This window comes from Megalops cyprinoides, chromosome 1, assembly GCF_013368585.1.
Source record: "Megalops cyprinoides isolate fMegCyp1 chromosome 1, fMegCyp1.pri, whole genome shotgun sequence".
In the NCBI taxonomy this organism is placed as follows: Eukaryota; Metazoa; Chordata; class Actinopteri; order Elopiformes; family Megalopidae; genus Megalops; species Megalops cyprinoides.
The window spans coordinates 31368875-31394693 of NC_050583.1; the positions used below are offsets into that span (position 1 = coordinate 31368875).

The 25819-nt window shown below is 40.3% G+C and overlaps 1 protein-coding gene across 1 annotated transcript; it reads left to right on the plus strand.

Moving 5' to 3' along the window:
- Window positions 1-206: 206 nt before the first annotated feature.
- LOC118781368 (transmembrane protein 184B-like) lies at window positions 207-25356 on the plus strand. The gene is made up of 9 exons (XM_036534373.1): window positions 207-323; window positions 1674-1911; window positions 7621-7786; window positions 8865-8955; window positions 10663-10738; window positions 13383-13474; window positions 15963-16132; window positions 17126-17323; window positions 24231-25356. The coding sequence occupies exons 1-9, from the start codon at window positions 307-309 to the stop codon at window positions 24464-24466; spliced, it is 1284 nt and encodes a 427-aa protein (XP_036390266.1). The 5' UTR covers window positions 207-306; the 3' UTR covers window positions 24467-25356.
- Window positions 25357-25819: the final 463 nt, after the last annotated feature.

The following is a 25819-nucleotide window of genomic DNA, read 5'->3' on the forward strand; positions in this document are numbered from 1 at the left end:
AGGTCAAGTGAGTGCCACTTGGTGCTACCAACAGTACTGGTCTATGCAGCCCCCCTAAAGTTAGCATGTAAGTGGTTACGTGTCTTTGAGTCTGTTCAGAGAGGAAGCTGATGATTCGCTGTGGACTTTAGCCCCATCGAACAATCACCTAACAAAACAAGGAAGTGTTGAATCTTTTCAGCAAAGACGAAGAAGGAAGCCATTTCACCTATGACACCTGCTGACACCGGAAGCTCAGCCGTACTGTCTGTTTTAACAACTGGAAATGTCGCCTTTTGGCTGTAATTCTCGGTGACAATCTGAGATATGACGGAAAGAAACAGGTTTGTCTTCACTGATTAAAATCATTTTGTTTACTTCAGCGATTAGCGGTGAAACAAGTTTCAGTGAACGCTTTACTGTGTAACCTGTGTGTCTGCGAAAACAGCTGATAATGGCAGCAAAGGTAACAATGGCACAGAACTGAGACTAAGGTTGTTAGCAAAGTGTTAAGTAACACTCCTTTGGTGGCGAATGTGGAGAAAATAACGCTTTTCAAAGTGTCATTCCAAAATATTTTACGATTTTACTGAAGTGAAACCTGTGTGCGGGTTGTTTGTATCAGCCCTTTCAAATGGATTTTGTATTGAACTGAGATAACTTTTTATTTGCCTAATTTCTAATTTCTGCCTAATTTAATGTTTAATGTTTTTTGATTGATACATTATTATCGTGCGAATTATTGTGTTCTGTCAAACAGATGTTATTGAATGTTCAGTGTCCACTCCTGGTGAGAAGTACATAGTTACTAGTTGTATAAGTGGATGGAAAAGTATGTTTAGAAAATCTCTCTCTCTCTCTCTCTCTCTCTCTATATATATATATATATATATATATATATATATATATATATATATATATATATTATACATATACACGGGCTTTTTTAAGTGAAGGCCGCTGAATGGTTGCAGTGTTGCACTTTGAGATTGATGCATTCCAGTGGGTTGCTACTGTCCCTGGAAATTTATTGCCATGAGTTACAGCAATGTTCAAAAACCTGTTTAAATGGAAAATAAAGGCCAGGCCAATCTGCTCCCTTCTGTGATAAGTTTTTTTATTTTTGCTATTGGAAAGAATCATGTTTATTTCATTAATTGGACTAAGGATATGACAAGGTGTGTGTTCAGGAGAACAAGGTTTATGGAGTATACTAAGCACATCAGGGATACCTTTTCTATTCAGAATTTTCTGTGTACCACCAAAATGGCAAGAATTCATTTTCTCACAAAGTAGTGTATTCCTTTCATTTCATTGCCTTTCCACTTTATTACCATTAAAGTAGCATTCCTTATCAAAAGTACTTATTATAAAAAGGAGACAACAAAAGGCAATGTTAGTCCTGACAAAACAACCGCCTTTTCAGTATCTTTGAAAAAAGCATAGAAGCTGTCTTTGCATTAGGGTATTGCGGTTTGCAGCCAAGGTGTTTAATTTTGTCTTGCCTAAATAAAAGCAAAGTTTGGACATACAATGTATTATCACATCACTTCTGGCCTGTGAAAAGTGAGCTGTGCTGTTGGCAAGATAAAATCCTCTGGGTAGATGTTTTATTCAGACTACCCAATTTTATTCCAGTTTCAGTCTGTAATTCTTTCAGCATCTTAATAAAGATCTTTTTTCTGTCTTTACAGTTCTTTGGAAGAGATGATGAACAGAAGTCTGTTCAGGGATCCAGAAACCTCTGTAGATGACCCTGCAGCTCAGCTCCTATCATCTGTGTTTTCCAACAAGACAGACGTTAAAAGTGTGTCAATTGTTCGCACAGGAAATGGAACAATCATGGAGGACGAGATTTTCCTGAACACAACCACTGCACAGGCCCTCTCTGGGATCTTCGTCTGGTCAGCTCTGCTCATCACGTGCCACCAGGTGAGCTCCTCTTCACAGGAAGGCCACCGTTGCAGATCAGTGGCATCTTCGCCCAAAAGATGCTCCTTTCGTATTGGGCCCTACCCTCCCAACATTCTAGACTCCCTGCTTTCTCCTGGTCATGACTGCATGGTCATACACAAATGGCCTCACTACAGCACCGATGTTCATATACCAAAAATCATAACCATTCAACCTAAGGTGGTGCTTAAATGATATTGTGGTATATCTATTGAATGTATCTACATGGGGTACAGTGAAATGCAACTGGCAGTCCGGTTAACCGGTCATAACAGTCCCAATTTTGCCCTCTGGCTGGCTTTTTGTGTGAAGTGTAGCGGCTGAGATTGGAAACTGTGGCAGGTAACGCAAATGCATGCTCAGGCAGACAACTGAGTTTTTCATTCTGCACTGGGACCACTATCAAATGATCACAAGACGACCCCCTCAGCACTTAATCTTTTGTGCACGTCTCCTATCAGATTCCACTGGGGATGTGGTCATAGCTGAAAAAAAAATCAGTATCTGCCTGTTTGTACAAGCTCTGTTTATACCTGGCTGTCACAGTGGCAGGAGAACGCTGGTACTGGAAATGACTGTCCTTGACCAAAGTCGACTACACAATAAAATTGTTAGGGCTGCTGCACCTGATAAGAGCACAATGCAAACATGAAAATTATTGATTCAGTGGGACCTCTTAGCCTTAGGCCTAAATAACCCGCTCCAAGTTTTTAGTGTACAAAGTATCTTTGCATTGGCGCTGAAGCCTTGAGGAGGCGTCCCTCTGAGGGGGCAATTTGGACAAACTTAATTTTTGGAAATTTGTTTTCATGCTGTAAGCAAGTGTTTTGGCTTGATATTGCTCCTGATATTCCTGCTTATGAACTAAGGGATATGTGTGTGCTCCTCAGGGCCCTACTGGCAGGCAGCATCATCCATCACGTTTGTTTGTGGCATGGCACTGTATTTGCTGATAGGAAAGAGAGGGAGTATGGTGTGACATAGAGCAGTGAAAGTGGCTCATGACTGCTCTGCATGATGAATATTTGCACTTTGCAAATTCGAACTCCTAACTTGTGTGTTTTATACGTTTTGTATGTGTAATGATGATGTTGGTGGTTATTGTTAGTATTAGTAGTAGTTGTACTAGTAGTAATAATAATAATTCAAAGCAATAATAACAATAATAATGTATTTGAATTGGCAATAATTGTAATAATAATAATAATAATAATAATAATAATAATAATTGTGCTCTCCATTACATGAAAGACAATCTGTCCTGTAGCATCCAAGGACCATTGTTTGGACCTGTCCTATAGATGTATTACAAGATGCAAGAAAAATAATAATAACAAAAATTCTGCGATGATAGAATAATTGGTAGAATTGTGGAATTCACCTTAGGAAATGGAAATCCTCTTCTCAAAATGAAATGTTCATTTCTAAATGGGTAGTGTAATTTAACATAAATCAAGTGGTGTAATTTGAGTTAAGCAGGAACTGTGGGTCAGTTAATTTAACCAATAAAATAAGGGGGATGCATATATTTATGATTCTTATCTGTGTTATGCAGGAAGCATGAATTAATTGATTTTAAGCCACGTAGTCTGTTTAGATCCTGCTTGGTGCATGTAACAGTGATTTAGTGATTTAATTGCAATGTTTTATGAAAACATGCATTCAGAAATGTGCTTGAGTTTGATTTTTGCACAGCTATTAGAAGATGATAATTTCAATTTATTTGTTTGATTTTCTGTTTACTACAGAAATGTGTCGCTATAGAGGTTTTAAATGTTTTGTTATATTAATACGTACATACAGATGTTTGTTAGCTGATGAGAGAAAGTAAACAAAAGGGGTTGGGGGTTAATAAACATCAAAAATAGAAGGATAATGTAATAGGAACCGACAACATAAAATGGGAATAGTGGCATGTTTTTAAAAACAGATTTTTAAAAAATGGGCCAAAAGAATTTGGTTGTAGCAATAATAAAGACTTAAAATTCCACAGTAACTAACCTCTTCACTAAATGGCTTTGCTTTCTGTGTAATGAGATTTAAACTAATGCCTTGAAAACAACTGCTTATCTCAGTATTGGCACTGTGGTAAAAAAAAAAAATAATAATAATAATAACTGTTTTGAATTTGTGTTTTTGCCTTTTGTCATGCCATAAGATTATGGCATGAAGTAAAGTTTGATATAGTAAGTTGTGGCTGCTTCAGGAGTGGCTTACTTTATCTATGATGTTTGCAGTGGAGGAAAATAACTGTTGCATTACTTGTTTTGGGTGTGGCAGTTGGTGAGGCACCTACCTGCACCTAGCCAAGTTACGTCAACATTGCTGATCTGGGTATTTCACAGGCTAAACATAGGTTAGACACAAACTAATTAAATTACCGAAACAATCATTCTTAGGCAACTCGTTATCCTGTGACAAATAATGCAGGATGTTCCATGCTGTTCCATACTAAAAATCAGACTTCAGTTTCCTGCAACGCAACGTGGACTGCAGTGCAGTTAAAATACAGTGATCTATATGTGTATGAAGAACCACAGTGTAACAAATGTAACACAGTGTAACTCAATGTCCTTGTTAATTTGTGATGCTGGTGTGCAAACTGATCCATGAGTTGATTGCAGTGCAGCGCAGTGACTAAAATGAGGTTGACTGGGGTTGGGCTTGAGAAAGGAAAACAATTTCCACACCCAGCTGAATTTGCTCAAGTTATGCAGCCGGCAGAATGGCTTGATGGAACCTGTTTCGGTTGACTCTAAAGCCGGGCATCATCCGAATGGAAAGCTTATGCATTTGAAAACAAGACGTGTCGAGCTGGAACTTTGGCAAGTGGCTGAATGAAATTGGGTTTGTTAACGGTGGCTGAGATGGAGCAGCCCCCGAATAATGACCCTCTTCATCCTGTCATATTAGTTTCTTCACATTCCAGGGAGTAGCTATCCGCCTCTATCTCATAATTTAATTAGCCTCCTCCCCACCCCCATCAATAGTATGCAAAATAGCTCTGCAGCTGTCTGCACTAACAGGCCGGGTTGAGGTACGCATATGCAAATCTCAAGCAGCAGCTCCGCTCTTGTTTTTAGTATTCTGGTATGTTTTTTTTTTTTTTTTGGTTCCTCTCCAGAAGATTGCCTCTAAAATGTTATCCGTGATGCATGCATATGAAAGCTCATAATTGAGGTGACTGAAGAAGGCCTCGGTCTCACCCCCCCCCCCCCCCCCCCCCCCCCCCCCCCTCACCTCCCACTCCTGATGTGATTGAATAAAGTCCTTCACCAATCAGAACTGTAGCACTGTGCATCGGTTATGAATGGAACATCCAGCAAGAGAGGAAGTGTGTTTGTGCTTTCCTCCCTTGTGTTTAGGATGTGTTTTATTGCCACTGGCCCGCCCCTCCCACACTCTGGCAGCGTGTGCCAGGAATTTTCATTCAAAGTGAAACTGGAAGGGCTAATGTTGGTCAGCTTCAGGTCCAATCTCAAAGCAATGAGGTTTGAAATATTTCAAACCTTTGAAATTTTGGGATTCAGAATAGTATATTTATTTCATATATTGTGTTCCAAACAGAGACAATATTATTCTGTAGTTTGAGCTATATGTGTGTCATTTTTGATGCTTAAGTAACTTCTTCCTCTCTCGTGTTCAAAGGGCAAACAGGACATCCACAGCATGGCACATTTGGTCTCTGAGCCATGGGGAGAGCAGTCCTGGTGTACTATTTTTGTCTGATAAATGGATTTGTAACTGAAATGTTGAATTCTGTGCAAAACAGTGTTGTTCTACTCAGTAGCAAGGCACCCCATCTGAAGTACATCAGTCAAGATCCAGCTAGTTAAATGGATTAGGGCATCTGTTAAGCAAACAAATGATGTAATGTAAATCAGCTGTAAAATTATAGATGGCTAGCTACCTATGTCAACTAATGTTAACACAAATATTACTGCTTTAATGAAATGAAAAATGTCCATTTAGCTAGTTATGGTAGGTTTTGTTGAGGTTACCTCCTCACATCAATGATGAACTCTGAACTGTGATGGCAACTGTTTTTCTGCTCAATATATACTAATGCTAAAATTAACAAGATATATCTGACTAAAGATAGCAAGACATTTATTGAAAAAAAATAGATATAATCAAATGCTGAACAAAACCATTGGCCATTGTTCAAAAATAACAAGTAAACTTTCACCGCTACTCCCTATCGTGACAGATTCTGGTTGCTATTGGATAAGTCTCAAACTGGTGTCTAGCCCCTGTGAGAAAACAACTTCAGGCAGTTGGTGCCCTCCCAGGAGTTAAATAAGAAATTCCTGAGACTCTGTTATTAGCCTCAGTCAGAGCCAGCTGCTCAGCCCCAGTGATGTTGTGCCAAAGCCATTATCAAGAGCAGAGCTCTGTCTCACTGTGGGTCAGTGTGATGGAGCCTGCAGAACTCAGGCTTTTTCTCCCACATTCAGGGAAAATGGAAGATATCAGTCTCCCCTGCCATCAGCTCTGCTTCGCTTTTCAGAAGCACCACATGCATCATGCCCCTGCACTCAGAGTTGCTGGGCTCTAATGGCCATTTAATCACATCGTAGCATATGTGCGTGTGTGTTTGTGTGTGTGTGTGTGTCTGTGTGGGGGGGGGGGGGGGGGGGGGGGGTGTAGAGAGAGATAAGATGAGAAAATGAGCAACATGATATGTCATCTTTGCTCATAATGGACACTGTGAAAATATGTGAAACGCGGCACATTATGGCGTTACTGACCGGGGATGGCCAGGTGAAAAATTAACTGTCTCATCCAATTTCCATTGCCATTCTCTACTGAATTTCTAAGACCTCCGTAACAGAGAGCTGTCTCACACTTTTTAACTATAGTTTCAATGATTTACGCATACTGAAAAATGTCTTCACCTTCTAGCTAAGAAAAACTTGCTGCAGATTACGCAGGAGGTGTTCTGAGAAATAAATGTTCTGGATCATTCTTTTTGCCTTGGAGTCAAACTGAGTGCTGAATGGATTAAAGGTTGAAGCTGGTATTTTAGGTTTTTGGAAATGAGAAGCTTTGGAGCAGAACGTAATCCTAAATGCATAGGGCCATAATATCTGATCCATATTTTATAGCCATTATTAATGATCTTTTAAAGTTTACCCCGGCCTAAAATATGGTGACATTTTTCAATTCTGCTAAACACAGTTCAGGTTTTTCTGATTCTGACAAAATCGCCCCGTTTTGTTTCCTAGTTCCATTTTTTCTTTCTGTTCCATTTTCCTCCAGTGCCCACTTTCTCCTCTGTGCTGACATTACTCTGCTCATGACTCTTCCTACTTTTCTTTCCCAGTAATCCATTTTCAACTTTCCCTTCTTTCTTGTCTTCAGCGTATTGGAATAAAGGAGTCTAAATCCCTGGCCATGAGTGTATAGCCTGCTTTTGCCTAGATAATGCTGCATTAAAGTGAAATGTGTAATGTTCAACGTGCCCTGTCTACGCAGCTCTTTTTAATCATTTCTTTTTATCTGATGTTCTGCTTTCAAAAACTCCTTGTCTGCTTTGATTAAAGGATTAAGCACCAAGAACTCTTTTATGTGCTATTCGTAATGTAAAGATACAAACCAGCTCGGAGGACAGCTTGTTAGACATCATGTATTCGTTAATCCTCTTTTTGGAACTTACATTGTGTTTTGTCTGGCATTTTTTCGCAGATCTACATGCACCTGCGTTCCTACACCATGCCGAATGAGCAGCGGTACATCATTCGAATTCTTTTCATTGTGCCCATCTACGCCTTTGACTCCTGGCTCAGTTTGCTCTTTATCAGCAACGACCAGTACTATGTCTACTTTGACTCAGTACGGGATTGCTATGAAGGTAAACGGAAAACGCCCTGGTTTCTCCCTTTTGCATCATTTTTTGGTCTTTATTTCTTCTCTCTACCACTGCCTTTCTCAGCCAACGCAGCGACCAGTATTTGTTGAACTGCACAGTTCAAGTCCACCTAAGCACCTTGTACATGATCAACAGGCTGTGCAAGTGGGGGTGAGGGGAGTGGCCTTGCCTGGATGAAGGGACTGACAGAGCGCAGAAGGATGCTTTGTTAGGTCATAAAAGGAGGTTGAAGATAGCAGGACAAACCTGTTTCCTTTCACCAACACGAGAACTTCTTGTGAGACCATTGTTCCATGAGTAGTGTTACTGTTCAAACCTCAATCCTTAACCTCCTTCAGTGTTTTATTTTCACTGTTGCTTTGTATTATCTGTCATGTTATGTTATTTATATTTTTATCAGTGAAAGCTCCCTTTTTAAGTAGCCGGCACATCACAGGTTTTTAAATGTGATCACCTATTTGTAATGCAACACCAGTTTTTACTTTTTGAGCTTTGGTAATGTGGATGTATTCTATTAAAACTGAAATGGTGTTGTGAATCGTTGCTTATCAACATCTTTGTAGTGCTGCAATAAACCACATCCTGACTGTGATAATTTTATAATTGTGGAGTTTAAACCCAGACAGAAAGGATTAAGTGGAATTTGAGAATTGTGCAACCGTGAACACTACATACATTATTCACACGCTTACCCACGTCACAAATTCAAGGATTGAGCTGGGCATTATGAAATGGCTTTGAAATATGGATGTTTCCAATGTAGCTTCTCGATTAAACATCAAACCAAAGACGCTGGCTGAGATTTTCGATTGACAGCCTCCGCCTTAGATTTGCGTCTAAGCCCACTTGAAAAGGCAGCAAGAAATTGCAATGGATTATTCAAGACAGAGACATGTTAGGAGAGTTCAGGCTATATGGCGTGCATTGGAAAGTTTGATTGCGCAGCAGCATTCTGCACTATACGAAGGCTATCTACATCTGACAGTACTTTGCATGGGAACGTTTGTTGATCTCTTGATTGTGATTTGTTGTCTTCTCTTTTTGTTCCTGTGCTTTCTAGCCTTTGTAATTTACAACTTCCTGAGTCTGTCCTTTGAATATCTGGGGGGAGAGAGTGCCATCATGTCAGAAATCCGGGGAAAACCTATTCGGTGAGTACACCCTGACCTCTCCCTTCCAGAACCACTGTTGTGTCTCAGCAGTGGTCTTTTATTTTGCCACTGTGTAAAGACCCACCACTAATGGCTGTAGTTCTCAGATCTTTGTAATTTTACTCTTATTTCATATCTAGAAGCAGGTCATGTTGTCCAGGACGAGGGTGTTAGAAAAATAGAATCGCGACACACATTACCTGTCTGTGGCTGTGTCTTTAGTTTTGTTCCAATTATTTGTGAAAGCGTTATGCAGTGTTGCATATGGGTCCTAATGCGATACACATACCTGATTACATCTCTTGCTTTGTTCTGAATTCATAAGTCACAAAAACATCAGAAACATGTCTTTTGATGAACGGTGATTATATAACACTGATTATAGGTTCTTCATAACACTGAATCACAAATGTTAACTTGTGAGACTAAGACCATTTAATAACACACCTGGCACTTTATACCACTACAAAATATGACCCTAGGGCTAATTAATGTAGTAAATCTACTAAAATAAAAAGTAGGCACTTAAAGTATGCAGTTAAACTTACTTGTTTTACATTTCATTTCAAGCAAATCTAAAGTATTATTGTAATATTTAGAAATCTGTAAGATGATAACGTTGAGCATAATATGTCAAGTAAATTAAAAAAATCTGTAACACTTATGCATGTCTGACCATTAGAGACAGTGGATTGGCAATACATTACCCAAATGAAAGGTGCATTAGGTTAACACAGTACACCTGATATTACTCAGAACTATATCACTAGTCTGCAGTGAAAAAAAAGAAAAGGAGTGACATGCAGAAAAACCTCAATGATAACAGTTAAAGCATGTAAATTCAATAAGATGAAAGTCAGTCCTCCTCCCACCTGACAGCTTTTGGGCTGCAGCCTGGGTCAGTGGTAGCATGGAAGCATTCGAGACCTTGCCGTGAGGGGAGACATCAGGAAGCTTCTCTCTTGCTTCTGTGCCATGCTGAACCTGTGTGGAAAAAGTGGCTCATTTCTTATTAATCTGTTTTGAAGGATCCATTTGTTTCAATGTCCTGGGGGGACATCTCATTAGCTGACAGTAACTGAGAGCCCAAGCTGTGCTCCCCATTCATTATTTTGAAATTTCCAGTCAGGCATTGCTGATGGGTATTTCTCTGTGCTGGCCCGTAATGCACTCTGACACCTGGGTCATGTTTGTAAACTCTGTCTGACCGTATGCCGATATCAGGTCAGTTTACATTGATGACCACCTCAGCAAACTGGTATTGCGTACTGTCAATTATTTAAACTTGTGCCAAAAGGTCTCCACTGCAACTCAGCTGGTGGTCAAACCTTGCCCGTGAACAAGAAAAAAATATCAGCCTTTTTGTTCTGAATCATGAAATAGACTTGATTTTCAAGCAGTCTTGGAAAATGCCAATTATGAATTTGAATCCCTTGTGCATTATTTTAATCCAACAATTTTATTTGAAATGGCAACAGATCGGTTTTCTGTGCTTATCTTATCTATTTATCTTTGGTATTTTTTTTCAAGTTTGCTTCCACATGGAAAACAAAATTATACTGTGACGTTTATCTGTACATTCATATCTATCTCTGTGTGCTTCAATTTTCATGTCAGATTTACAGCAGTGGGAGAGACATTTAAATATACTTCTTTAAATGCTTAAATGACCAACAATTTCTTTCTTTTTTTTCTGTCCATTTTTAGGTCAAGCTGTTTATATGGCACCTGTTGCCTGGTGGGAATGAGCTACTCGATTGGGTTTTTGCGCTTCTGTAAACAGGTTGGTGTCAGCGATGCATCTAATTAGTAAAAGCCTTCAAAGTCTTTTTTGTTGTTGTTGCTGTATAACGAATCAACCAAAGCAAGTGAGGAATGGAGAAGAAATGTCTGTTTTTCAAGGATGAATTCTGGTCACTTCCAATGCCATGGTATTTGGTTCTCAGTATAGCTCATCTTTTGTAAAAGCCTCTTCTGCCTCAGGATGGTAAACCCTATCATTCCATTCACTCGTAGATGTTGGGCAAAACAAATTAGACCTCATTGGCAGTGTACACAGCAAGATAATGTGGGCTGTCAGTTTGACAACGTTCCCAGAGTGTATTGGGATTCTGCAGAGGCTTGGTGTGCAACACTGATGAAAATTGTATTTGAAGGGTATGTCTTCAAAACATTGACTAGACTGTGAAAATGAATATTTTATAGAGAAACACGAACAGATAAACACAAGGTTTGGTATAATGGGGCTGATACGTGCTGTGTTTTTAAAGCACAACCTTGTGTCCCTCATCGAGCGTATGCATTGAAATCAAAGTAGTTTCCATTTTACGTTGCTTTTCACAGCAGAGCACAGCACAGAAGAGGGAAAGGGAATGGAACTGTGAAGTAGCAGAGATATATCATTGTATGTTGCCTAGATTCCTCTATACTTGGAATATTTTCTAGAATATGACACTGGGGAGATTAAATGCCTGTTAGATGTCCCAACACTACAATCTCAAATGCATTACCTTTTTTGGAAATAATCTGTCGTTCAGACATTAGGACATACTCAGTATCATTCTATTCAATGCCAGTGAATATGATTTTTTAACAGTGAATATGTAGCTGAAAAAATTACAGAACATTTCATGCAGCCCATTTCATGCAGTTTATGTTACCAAATGTGGACGAACACTGGCATTAGGGTGGCAGTCTCTCTGGTGATGTATTTCCCTGTTAAATCTGGCTCTGCAGATTTGGCAGGTGTAGGATGTCCAACCCTGTTATGAGGTCAGAAGGACAGTCCTGAGGATCCTTCAAATCCTCCTAATTTCAGAAGGCTCCTGGCTGTAGTTTTCTATTGACAACTAACATTGCTGTAGAGGTATACATTATCTGTATGTGACCTTCAGTGTGGTGGTATAATAATGTTTCACCAGACAACCGTTTTCACTAGGCTTTTAGAGACTCATCTTTTTTGGTTTTGTGTGTTTCTGTAACAGATTGTACTTTCAATAATGGATTGTTTCTGATTGCATTCAATTTCCTTTTTGTATGACCCACATTCTGTACCCAACAGCCTTTTCTTTTTTATTATTGATTTATTTTTGCAAACACTCCTTTTCCAGAGACTTACAAGACCATCATGCTGAGAAGCATGAAATGCCTATCAACTAGAACAAGAAGAACATAGCTACAGGGCAGGCAATAACACAGTGGTACAGCATGAAGCTTAAAAACAAAAGTTACATCAATAATTATTTTAGTGTACAGTGTCCATAGGAGCAGCATACCTACCTTATACTAATGTGCACATATAGCCTAATAATGATCTTTAAGAGCATTGTTTTTATGTCATAGTCTACATGGTGCAAGGCAATGACCAGTGAGCAGCATTACACTATATCAAATTTCACTGAGTGATAAGGGACTGGCTGCTGATTAGCATTCCACCACTGGGGGGCAGTAACAAAAAGAGAAATGTTTGGGTTGTCCAGCCATGGAGAGTAGGAGCTGTCACATAAACAGGTTGTCAAACAGAGAGCTCATGCAGTGGTATTAGGTCTGATGATGGATTGAAGGTATGAAAAAGCCATGCCCTTGCCTGCCCATTAGGCTAGCATCAGGGTCTCAGATATGATGTGAGCTGCGATTGAAAATCAGTGAAGGGAGACGTGGTCATACTTCAGATGGCTGAAGACCAGCTCAGCAGCAGTTCTCTGAATGTGTAGTAACAGTCTGTTGGCAGAGGCAGGGAGGCCAGAGAACGGGGAGGTGCAGTAGTCTGACTGTGATGGTACAAGGGTCTGGACCAGCAGCTGGGTAGAGTACGTGATGAGAAATTTGAGATGTATTCCTGGCACTGTGGAAGAACCTGCAGAACCTGGTCACTGAAGCAGTGTTCATTTTGTAGAAGAGCCTATCATTGAGAGTAACACCAAGGTCATTTGCAGTCTGGAAGGGAAACCAAGCTGAGCTGTCCAGAATTATTGAGAGGTCTTGCTGAGGGCTTGGCTGGGAAGTAGAGTAGGTCTGACTGGGAGGTATTGAGTCAAAGGTGATGGTTTGATGTCCAGGCTGGTATCCATTAGGTATGCAGCACTGCATACAAACCTAAATATTTGTATGCATTAGATGAATAATAATATATTACTTGCAGATTGTATTATTATGTCACTTGATGTCACAAATTGTCAGTGTTTGTCATGTCATGTTAGTGTTTTGATTGGTGCTTCCCCTGTTAAGCTGGTTTTTCTTATTGGAAAGTCACTTGTAACGTGCAGTGTGGTATTTTTCATTGTGTTCCTACGTGTTTTCATTTGTAATGCCCATATGTTACATGTGAACAACCCATCTGACATTCAACGTTGAATTAATGCATGTTGTTGAGTGTAGTAGAGGTATGTTTTTGATGTTTGTCTTTCTTTGTTGGTGCTGTCTTCTAGGCCACTCTACAGTTCTGTGTTGTAAAGCCCGTCATGGCAGTCATCACCATCCTCTTGCAAGTATTTGGCAAATATCACGATGGAGATTTTAAGTAAGAGCCTCATTTTTTTCTTTGTCCTTCACCGTTATTATTTACTTGTTCTTATTGATGCTGTGCAAAGAATTCAACATCGTACAGCCAGCAGGTTTCCCCGAGCACATATTCTTATATTTATGCCTGCAACACTATGAGTGCAGTGAGCGAATATATCTCTAAAATGGAATAATGGAAGGAAATGCTCCATGAGCCAGCTTTCTGTCAAAGAAAGCTACTGCAGCCCACTGGAGAAATGAGTCTATGGTAAGGTAATAAGGTAAAATTATGTTTGTGCTGTTTTTGCTTTGTATATGCTGTTGGTTTGCCAGTTAGGTACCTCATGCTTTGTAAAGTAGTTCTAAGTAGTTCTATGTTTTCAAATAAATCACAAGACTGAAAGAGGCATAACAGTCACACTGTTTCCACTTAGTTTGGAATAACACCATTAATTTGTCATGGAGTCCTTTGGTCAGTTGCATCAGCTAGCATTAACTTTAATCTTTAGTATTAACTGTAGTATCAATCTGTTTCAACAAAACTCAACCAATCTGTGAATTGATGCAAAGAAATTGTAACCAGAGGTACTTAGCGTATCGTCATCAGATCATCAGCTGCCTGTGGAATAGGGAGCTCATTGAAGTTCATCAGGACTTCATGACAAACATTGACAGCATAAGATACTGAAGGCAAAATAGTATGACGTATTTCCCCTTTACTGTGTCAGGTGACATCATGAAAATATGCATATTACTGAAATGTTTTATTGTACCCTCAATACAGTTAGAAGAATAGGCTGCTATTTAGTTGCTGCTTTCCCCAAAAATAAATCTGAATACTGTTAAGTTATGATTGTAGCTAGCATCTCTAATTTCTCCTGAATAATGATCGCATTCCTGTCCACGTTCACACACTCAAATCTTGTCTCCCTGTCTCCAACATGTTTGGTGGCGCCTGCATTATATTCACACTGTAGCGGATCTGACATGACTGTCTCCCCTGCACCAGCACTGTTATCTGACTGGGGTACAGATACTGTGCATACATATTACCAGTGCAACTCACTGACACAAGGCATGTCTTGCCTTTTGGCAAGCAGTAATAGTAATGTGTTGTTTGAGACGAGATAATATGTAGCATAACCCATTTTAATCACAGCGGAGTTCTGAGAATAAATATTATTTTTGGTGATGATGATTGCAGATGGATGACTCTGGTTTCAAAACCTCCGCAAAGTTTCTATGTAGTGCTGTCACAGCTGGGCCCATTGGGAAGCTGAATGGAGAAGGTCACTTCACACAAAAACACAGCACCATCCTGACCTAAAGGAACGATCAGTACAAATTAATGTCTCAAAGTTGTATGAGTGACAGGCTAATCAACATGGTGATGAACTGTAATAGCTATATAACGTGGAGTAATTCCAATCTTGCAGTAATGCTGCCAAAATAGATTCCATGCTACAATGCATTTTCAGTGGAAGTGAAAGGGAGGAAAAGCCAGTAAAGGTGAAATAAGGAATCTTGGAAATTAAAAGAAAAGTAACTTTTTTTTATTTGCAATAAGGTGCACAGGACATTGCTGCACACTCAGTTCTGCTAACTGGTACAGCTCTGTGTGTGGGTTCACTTCAATCACTGGGCAGGCCAGCAGGTTTATGAGGAATTCAATCTACTGTTTATTGTTTATATTATATTATGTATGTGGCAAGCCAGTAAAATACTGTTATCTAAAGCAAAACTATACATTTCTGATTCAGATTTGATCTAGCTAGCTTGTTACTTTAGGTTAAGTATGTATGCCATACTACAGTAACTAGTCTGAGTTTTCTGGGTTTTTCCATTAAAAGAGATAATACTCACTAATAATAATCACTGGCTGTATGGAATATGTCCATGTACTACTGTCTCACATAGAATAAAACTGAATGGAGCATGTAATGCCATTAATATATACCATAAATATCACAATAAAGGAAAAACTGTGCCTCTCACATCAATAGATGTTTCTTTTCTGTGACAAATTTCAGAGCAATAACAAAACTGTACATTTTTGTACAGTTTGCAGTGATTAACAAGCAAATGGACTTGAAATGTGATGAAATGAGACAGAAAAATTGTCCCTTGGGAGTAGAAAAGAAGCCACTTTTTTGTTTCTATTTCATTGTTTAATACGTAGTGTGCATTAAGCATCCAATTCTAGGAGCAGGGTCCTGGGATGCTAGATCAAGCTCGGTAAATTATGAGTAGGTGGCAACAGTTTATATTTGTGAACTATTTGAACAGGAGTTGCTGATACCACTCTGAAAATGAACACCACTGTAAATAAACATGAATAAGCTAGGCAAATGTAATGTAGTCCGTACAGTTCAGACTCATTTGTGCCCACGCACTCTATTTTGAAATACATTGTGACAAATAGAAATGAGTAGTAATGTAGTATTTTACCTGCATGTATTAGTGTAATTACTATTCTGAAAACACCTCTGTTTGTTTCCTTCCCCTAGTGTTACTGGTGGATACCTTTACATCACTATCATCTACAACTTCTCTGTCAGCTTGGCCCTCTACGCCCTCTTCCTCTTCTATTTTGCCACCAGTGACCTGCTCAGGCCATATGAACCAGTTCTCAAATTCCTCACCATTAAATCTGTCATCTTCCTTTCCTTCTGGCAAGGTGAGTCACCTCCTCCTCGCAGTTCACTCGTTCATTCATTCATTTATGTTGTTTCTTCCTGAAACCAAATAAAATGCTGAGCACTGAAGCAACATTGCACCTTATATGTTTCTTCAGTTCTTGAATTAGCTTTAGCAGAATCTGGTTTCCCACTATTTGATTCTATTTTGTATGACTAATGCTGTTTGTTCTAGTAGTCATTTGAAAAGAATATGTTTTGAACATTTTTTTGGAATTTGGAATTGGAATTTTCATAGATAAACATTTTTTAAGTGGGGGATCAAAGATTACATTAAATTACATTATTGGCCTTTAGCTCTTGTCCAAAGCAACATAGGTTACAGTTTTTCTACAATGCTATCTATTTATACAGCTGGATATATACTGAGGCAATTGTGGGTTGAGTACCTTGCCCAAGGGTACAGCAGCACTGCACCAGCGGGGAATCGAACCGGCAGGCTGCTGCTTAACCACTATGCTACACTGCCGCCTATCAACAACTATAAAAATGAGTCAATGTGCAGACAAGATGAAAATCCATCATGATAAATCCATACTACTGTGATAACCTAAAACCCAACAGGATACTTAAGTATGAAAGTAATCAGCTGTGGCAATTATTTAAGGAGATCCTTAATGAGCATCACATCATAAAGCCAATCTGTTTACATAAGCTTGATGTAATATTTCTGTAGACCCCTCTAGAATACATATCGCCAGATGCATATTTGAGATTTCTTTGAAGTTCTCATCTGGAGCTTTAATCTTTACTTTTATCTGTATACACACAGACACTCACAGACACACATAGACACACACACACACACACGCACTCACACACACACACAGTGTTTGTTCAGCTCAACCTACTTTTTGACTATTCATTTTCATAGGGGTACTCTCCTCTGGAGCATTGCCAACAGGTTGTTAATTTGGGGGTTTGAGGTACAAGCTTCAGTAGGTTCAGTAAGCGGTTGCTGGTTCTCTCCTCAGGAATGGTTCTGGCTATCCTGGAGCGCTGCAGGGTCATACCGGAGGCCCTGGTCATCGGCGGCCACCACGTGGGGGCCGGCACGGTGGCAGCGGGCTGGCAGAACTTCATCATCTGCATCGAGATGTTCTTCGCCGCCATTGCTCTCCGCTATGCTTTCACCTTCACCGTGTATCAGGGGAAAAAGAGCGAAATACCAGGTACCTCCTCCAATTAACACCAGTTTAAGGAGGGGCTGGAGAGATAGAGATATTTGGTGTGCTGATGTAATCCTACGTACATTTTTCATAATCAGATGTCTCTTCTGAAACAGTTTTTATGTTAATCAGTTTGTTTTAAACAGTAATTTACACTACTTGGATCAGTGAGATTCTTTATGTCCTTTGAGTTGTGCAGCCTCCAGCAGTGCTTATCTCCAGCTAAGGACATTGAAACGGCCCTGCGAATGTAGCTGCTGCCCTGCATAGGTCTCTGCAGTTTTAAGTGGTCCTCTTTGAAGTCAGTGATCCTTGGCCTTGTGGGAGGTCGAACAGAAAGAGAACATCTTCTCATCTCAAGCGAGATTAAAAGCTTAATAACGGTAATGTCTGCTTGAGTGCAGCTGCAGAGCCGGGCCCTCTTCAGCAGAGCAGAGCACGTGTGCCATGCCTGACGGAGAACACCCCGAGACACTGTCATGGCAGATGCCTCCCAGGCAGCGCAGTCCTCCCTCTCCTCTTTGAGGGTTTGATTTATGTGACTGGCGGTGGAAAGGACTGGATCAGGCCACCTCGCTGCAAGATGAATACGTCTTCATGCCCTTGTAGCTCTATGTTCTGACAGGTGGGGGGTGGGGGGGGTTCAGAGCAGGGGAGCAGCGCTCTGACGTCAGCACTTTCTCCCTGAAAAAAAGGGAGAAAAATGAAGATCGGGAAATCCTGCTGCGATAAGATCAATCATTTAAACCGTTTCTCTTTCCTTTAGGAAACGCGGTGACGGTGGTGGTCCTTAATGCAGGGCAAAACCGAAAAGAAAGGGAATCGCTGAGTACCTGCCGCGCATGAAATATTTTCATCTTCCTTTCATTCGGCCACTCGCGCTCTTTGCCTCGCTGTGCCGGAGGATCAGAAGCAATCGGCCGAAAAAATAAACCACTCTACTTCAGCACTTGCTTTTTTAACCTGTGCCCAAACTTCACAATTGCCGTCAGTTTCAGATGTAATGATTTCATAACTTCAGCAGCTTTAATATTAGTTGTCACTGCCCAGATGTATAATCATAATAATATCTGCAGGAGCAGTGCAAAATGATAATTCTAAGATAAGTTTGGAAGATTGCCAGGTTTGTTTCTCAGTTCATATGTGTTGACCTACAGTTGTGCAGTGTGTCACAACAGACATGTTTGATAGTTGGGCTAATTTCCCTGAGCTTCAACAGACTGGCGCAGGGATTAGTGATGGATGACTGGCTCATATAAGTATCATCTGTAGGTCTCACTCTCTCGTAAACACGGAGAGCACAGTCACTATGAAACTGTACTTCTAATTAGGGCTCAGAAAGCACAGTGGCCGTTTTTTCTTCTACACGTGATAATGCGTGTCAATGCATATGGGTGAGCTCTCTGTCTGAGCCTCAGAAACGGGATGTACCTCTGGGAAATTACTTTCAAACACTGCTAGTGCAAGACCCAGCTAGCAGTGAAGTGTTGCTCGTGACATCATGCCAAGCCACCTCCTGAGCCCTATGGTGCCCCTGCGCCCAGAGGCCTGACCGAGGCTGCACCACCACTGACCCCAGAACAGACAATTTCCACTTGTCTGCAGTGGTGCAGTTCTGGCCCACAGGTTCGTTTACCCATCCAAGCTTTAAAACAGGGAACGGTGGGGGGGGGCTCCACTGCTGCAGATGGGTGCTGACGGGGAATGAGGTCTTGCCAGCTTTCTTTCTCGCTGCTTTCATGTCACCTCTGTCTGCGCTTTCATCCATCAACAAAGCGAACGGCTCAGAGTAGGGGAGCATTAACAAGAGGTCTTCCTGCAGTGGGCCATGGGGCGTGCTTAATAATTGCTGAGGTCTTTATGCATTCACTGTTCCTGAAATGTGCAAGGAGCTCTCTGTGCCAGGGAGAGCTTCCGAATTACTACTGTCAGATGGTCTGTAGCCGCAATTGGCAGGCTTTGCTCCAATGAAAACCACATAAATGAGGCTTCCCCCCTCCCCGGCAGCCTGCTGCCCGGAAGATGTTTCCTGTTTTAATGCCTTGTCCATCAGAGCAAATTGGATAGCACAGGTAGTTTGCTGCTACAAGGAAAGAAGCGGCGCTGCTGTTCTGTGAAGGGGAACAGAACAGGCCCAACCTCTGGGGTTGAAGCTGCAGTACAAGGCATGAGGAAGCACGGGGTAAACCTGACAGCTCCTCTGGGTTTTCAGTGTACCTTTCATCACAGTTCACTGGATAGACATCCAGCTTGTGCATACAATTAATTCATAAAATTACCTTTCAGCTGATGGCCTGATATTGGAGTTCTGCTCAGCATTTGGAAGAAACAAGGTCGACATTGTGTGGGATTGCATGGCAAATCAATATTTTGCCAGACGTGGGTAGCGGCGTCGTAACCAAGAGTGAGCCTTATGTGCGTTGGGTCTGCGGTACAATTGACAGAAGAGCTCAGTCACGGCGTTTCCAGCGCCTTGCATTATGTATTTCAGCATGTCGCCACTGGAGACGTGCAATTTGCCAGGTCCCAAGGGTAGAACTGCTGAAGACTTGTGCTGTCACAGCCCCCCCCCCCCCCCACCCCCCCCCCCCCATGAAGGGTTCAAAGGTCACAGGGACTGAGTCCATCCAGCAGGACCCCTGCCTTCCTGTCTTCTGCTGTGACACACAACCTCTGCTGGGCTCCACTCTGTCGGCAGAGCCACCTGGGGAGGAGATGGGCCTTCTGGCCGTGGTCATCTCCTTCTTATTAGACCTGACAGTAACCGTCAGATTGCTGAGCATTTCAGTACTCTGGGACTAAATCTAATGCACAAGCTGTTCTGTAGTTGCCTATAATTGGTAACAATGGAGTGTACAGTGATGTAAGGTTCAGTTCTTTCAAAATTAGTTAAGGGCTAAAACATTAGTAGCAGCAATAGTAGTGTTAGTGGTAACATAATGGTAGTAATAAATGTAATGATAGAATTGGCGGGAATAATAAAATCAGTTGCAGAATTAATATTGTACTGTAGCTGTTTCAAAATTTGGATAAAAGCTACATGCAAGCAAAAACATAACTTTTCAGAGATTTCAGAACCATGAAACTTTCTGGATATATTATTGTCATGTCCAAGATATGTCCAAGCAGGGACTTTGTCATTTTTGGGGCCTGAGTAGCACAGCGTCATGTATATATAGTAAAATCGTCACAGTCATCCTTCTAGTTTGTCCACCTCCATTATGCCTTGATATCATATGTTACATCCCAAATTATAGTTTTTAGCTCACTCAATATATTGAAAATACGTAATTGCTGTTTTGATATATGGCAATATATGCATGCTTTATGGTACTTATAGTTAATATATCTTAAACATATCTGTAATATACTCTTGGCTGAACAAAATATTTCTCAAAATATTACAACTTCTTTAATTTTTCTATGTGATATACATATATGAGATACAAGAGTTTCACAGTTCAACACTTAGGTCCTTGGTTAGAAACCCAGGCATGCCTGGGCTCTTACACAGAACTTCACACTTTCACACTTACTTCCTTCAGTTTTTGCTTCTGCAACATCACTTATCAGCTAGTTCTCCAGTCACCTGAATACTCCAAAATACTTAGACATGGACCCCATATATTTCCAATTATGCAGATAGTAAGCGTGTACGCATATTAATGCCAACTGAGAAACAAGAAGAAAAAGCTAGGCACTATAACTAGCTAACTACTAATAGCCAAAGACTGCTGAAATCACAAATATAGCAATACTATCTCATTAGGCTGCTAAAATATTTGCCGACATTTTCAATGTAATAACAGGTACCATTGTAGCCTTGGAAAAACGCCTACCTTACAACTACGTTCTCAGGCTCAACTTCATAACAACATAGTTGTTTGCTTTACACTGAAGTATACAGATGTATACATTAAAAGATCATATTTTCCTCTGGTGAAATGGAAATCACAGGTTAGATGAATGAATGTTGGAAACATTGCCTAGCATTGCTAACATAGCATTTGTTCAGTGTGTGTAAGGTAATGTGGTGAAAGTTTTTTGTTGGCTTATTTTTATATCAGTATTTTAATGCCGTACCTGTTTTGCAAGTGTTTATTTACTGCCTTGTAGAAAATAGCTTTATGCATGTGATTTGAAGGTACAAAGACTTTAAGCAAAACTTTTCTTTTGAAATGCCAGTGGCATGTGTGTGTAATATTGCAGGTTTTTATAAATATGTTACCTTTGTTCATTTTCATTCATATGATTAAGTTCAAATTAAATAATTCACTCAGACCACAGAATTATATTTGGATAGATGGTCTAATGGTTATCACTGTCCCTTAACATTGCAAAGGTTATTTGCTGGAGCCCGCTATCTCCAAGAAAAGGAACAAAATGGATTTGTGGCTCTAATGCCACTCTTGTTCAGCAGGCTACATATGGCCTTGTTGCTTGACCCTCAGATGGTTTTCAAATGTTTGGTAAATGCCATGCATCATTGAACCTTATTTGCATGGACTCGGATTTGCATATGGCAGTGCGTTTTCAGAGAGGCAAATATAATCAAAGTTCAAACTGCTGTTTGAAGAGACAGCTGAGATATCAGCATGAAGTGATGCGCACCTGGTCTTGTCCTAAATGTGTATGAAAGTGCGATGACATCAGAGCTTTTAAGAGCTTTTATAGCCATTGTAAGTGTACAATTAAACCTAAGCCTCCACCATCATCCAATCACAGCACAGCTGTCTTTGAGGTATTGTGTCACTGTAGATTCGGGTCCTGATTGCCTGATTGTTAGCTTGCGTCTCTAACATGTAATTTACAGCAACAGCAGAGTCTCGGAGAGAGCAGGGATGATAGTTTGCCTGTCCTTCAGTGCTGTGTGTTGCCACTGGACAGGATTCTGTATGATTGCAACGTTTCTGCTGGCAGCAGCGGAGATCTGGGCAGCAACATGCAGGGGGTGCAGCTCAGAAATAACAATTCACATTGCCTCCTGCAGATCACTGTCTGGGTTTAAGTGAAGGAAAGACTTTTCCTCAGCTGTTATTGGTGACATGAGGGTTTACTAAATGGTTGAAAATGAAGTCTTTTGTATCTTTTAACTTGGAGGGATGCATATACAATTTGTAATGATTTTTTCAAGAGGGCTGCTTGTTCAAACAGGTATTGTCCATTAGTTGTTTATAGTTAGGAATTTGTTATTAACGGCATGTATTTTGTTGTGTTTTTTGTTACTTATATATATATTTTTTTTAAATAGTTAAATCATCTCAAAAATGAAGATAATGACAATTTTGTTTACAGCCGTGTACAAGAACATGAGTTGATGTGTACTTGCAGCCTCTGAGAATATTTTATCCTTCCACAGCAAGTTGCTTTGCCAAGTGTTGTCACTAGAGACTGCAGCTAAGTGGAGCAGCAGTGAATGTGAGCATGTCTCCCCCCAGAGGACAGTGTGCAGGTGTTACTCTGTGCACCTCAACATTTCCTGCGCGGCTCTCCCATAGGCCGAGCACACCGCCTGCAGGGTCTGTCTCACGTCCTGGCAGCTTTGGATTAAGAATGGAACCCAAGGGATAAAAGCAGTGTGAAATAGTGCCTAAAGGTAGTATGAGGGAGTCTGACCTTATGCAGTGTGGTGAGGGATATGTTTCTCTACATGAAGACAGAAAATGCATGGGATGTGCTTTACAATGTTGGCCATGATAACGGTAATCTCGCAGTACTCTGCCTCCTCTAATTCGATGCTTCAGGTGTCTGTGTTTTAGTAAAAGGTCTTCCCATCACAGCAAATAAACATTCATTGCAAGCTTGTGTTTGCAATTTTTGCAGGCTGTATGAAGAACTAAAGTGTCATAATATGTTGAGTATGATTCATTAACCTTTCCAGTTATGTTTATGCTGACAATAGAGCTTGAAACTGTCCCATTTTAATATTTTCTGATTAATAAACATGGATTACTGGGAGATGTTGGCATTTTTGAGAACATCAGAAAAATTGAGCCCTATCTCTTTTCTAATTTACATATCATCAAGGTGTTTCACAAAAGAACATTGGTGTAATAAAACACATCAAAAATACAGCCTACACAAATGCGGCTTAACTGTGTTGTAATGTTAGGATATTTTGTGAGAGGATTACATTATTGTTTTTGTGATGCATTTTGACAATTGCACAAGAGGGTTAATGGTTGTTTTTCTGTGGTGATGAATGATTTGCTATTCTATTATTTCACAACAAGCATGTTTCTAAAGAGATATCACAGTCAGCTGCATGTGGCCAGTATGATGGATAACATAGCAGCTGTGGCTTCCATAATCAATCAAGATGTCTGTTAGAGGTAAATCACCACCCTTTTGGGACATCCCATAAGTTGTTTTTTGAATACCAGATGATGTAATTTACATTATCTTGCAATTTGCTGAATTTTATTCATGATTTATTGTTACTGGCAAGTGAGTTCACCAAGAACCTCAAGGCAATGACATCCTGGCAGTTCCACAAAAATCATTCAGATGCTACATTTGTGAATTGATATGGCAGTGGCAATGTTATCATTTATGAAGTCAGTGAGCAATAATATGTCTGCTGAAATATGGTTATTGGTAGTTGTATGACCCCCCCGTATGCCTTATTTGCTTACTAGGTGTTTTCATTCTGGGTGATGATACAGTGCTTATATTACCAGTACCCACTTTATTTACATTTTTGGATTTTTTTACTGCAGCTATAGAGAGGACATACTATGAACAACAGCAGTGTCATACCTGAAATTCACATCCATGGCCCTCAAGCTGTGGCACTCGGCACTCAATCCACAGCATGACTTTCTACATCACTGATGCCACAGACTAACAGTCTGAATGAACAAGAGAGCTGAATTGGTTTGTAATTGTATGTGATCATCTGTGTGTGTAGATAACAACGCACCCATGCAGAGCATCTCCAGCGGACTAAAAGAGACCATGAACCCCCACGACATGGTGCAGGATGCCATCCATAACTTCTCCCCAGCCTACCAGCAATACACTCAGCAGTCCACCCAGGAGGTGGTCCAACCCGGGCAGAACGGCAAAGCGGGCCCTGGCACCTGCTCCAAATGGTCCAGGAAGAACGACAAGATCATGCTGATCAGCTCAGATGACGAATTCTAAACACCAAAGAGAGTGTGAGTCATTTGTAGGTGAAGGAACTGTATGAGGGCACACCAAAACCAATACTTGTGGTCTTCCTATGCTCTTCTTGCATTATTTTGTTCCGTAATTTAATCACCTAACTTGCTGGTAATTCATGTGGCTTAGACCAATGGATTTGCAGGAAATGTCAGTAACTTATGTCAATGTTTACAGAAAAAAATGAGGAAGGGAAGCATTTGTTTGTCTAACTGGGAGGGTAAAACAGCAGGAGTACAATCAGAATTGCTGTGTTTTCTGGGACTGGAGTTGTGCAATAGGCCCAGTCTTTGTAATGCCAAGTCTGCATGAATGGTGGCTGATACTCCAGTAACTCACCAGCCACTGAAAAGCGTATTGGTATCTGATTTGTGTCTGTTTTGATGGCTAGTTTGACAATATATCTAAATCAGGAACTGACAAAGCACCAGCAGTCTGTGACTGACACATGCCTTTCACTCCCTGTCTGAAAAGGGAGTGTGAACTGAAGCCTCTAGGCTTATTGATAGGGCTGCCCACTGTGGACTCCCCGCTGAACGGGAAGGGTCACGCCAGCCAGCAACACAAAGACCACTTCTCTCATGAAGGGATGAATCAGCTAGAGAGGGGCTGGCAGTGGCCTTTTACACAGCCTTGATGCCATGCTTTCCAAATATTGATCATTAGTGTCTAGGTCTAGAAATCATTTATTAGTCATTCTGAATAGGTCTGTGTGTTAGGATATGGACATTAAGCTGGCCAAAGTATTGAATATATGCATAAAACTGGTGGACAATCATTGGAGTAGAAATGCAAGAAATCCATCTGTCTGGATAATGATTATATGATATCAGTAAATATAAATATTGAAGTATGTGCAATCCACCTGTTCTCCCTCAACTCATTTTTTTAAATATACACTTAAACAGTTTTCAGTGTTCTACCATTTCATTTTATTAACACTTGAATAAAATGCAATGGACTTTATTTCCTGTTTGATGTTAAGCATTGATTGTTTGAGGGTGAGAAGTAAACTTAATATAAGGGTTTTATGCATTTCTTCATTAATTTAATTTTTTTATTTTTATGGATTTTTAATTTAATATGCTGCTTTTAAGTTTTAACTGACACCCATCAACAGCTACAAAACTGAGAGCTATTTTCAACTGAGCAGAATTTTATTTCTGCAAATCATGCTGTAATTTTCCATTTGAACATTTGAAATAAAATAAAAGGAATGAAAAAAAAATATATCAAAAGGTAGTTATTTAATATTATTTTTGTGGTATAATTAATGTAATAAGAAAGCCGAAAAAAATTCTAAAACACCCTCAATTCTGTCAGTGGTGCTCCTTT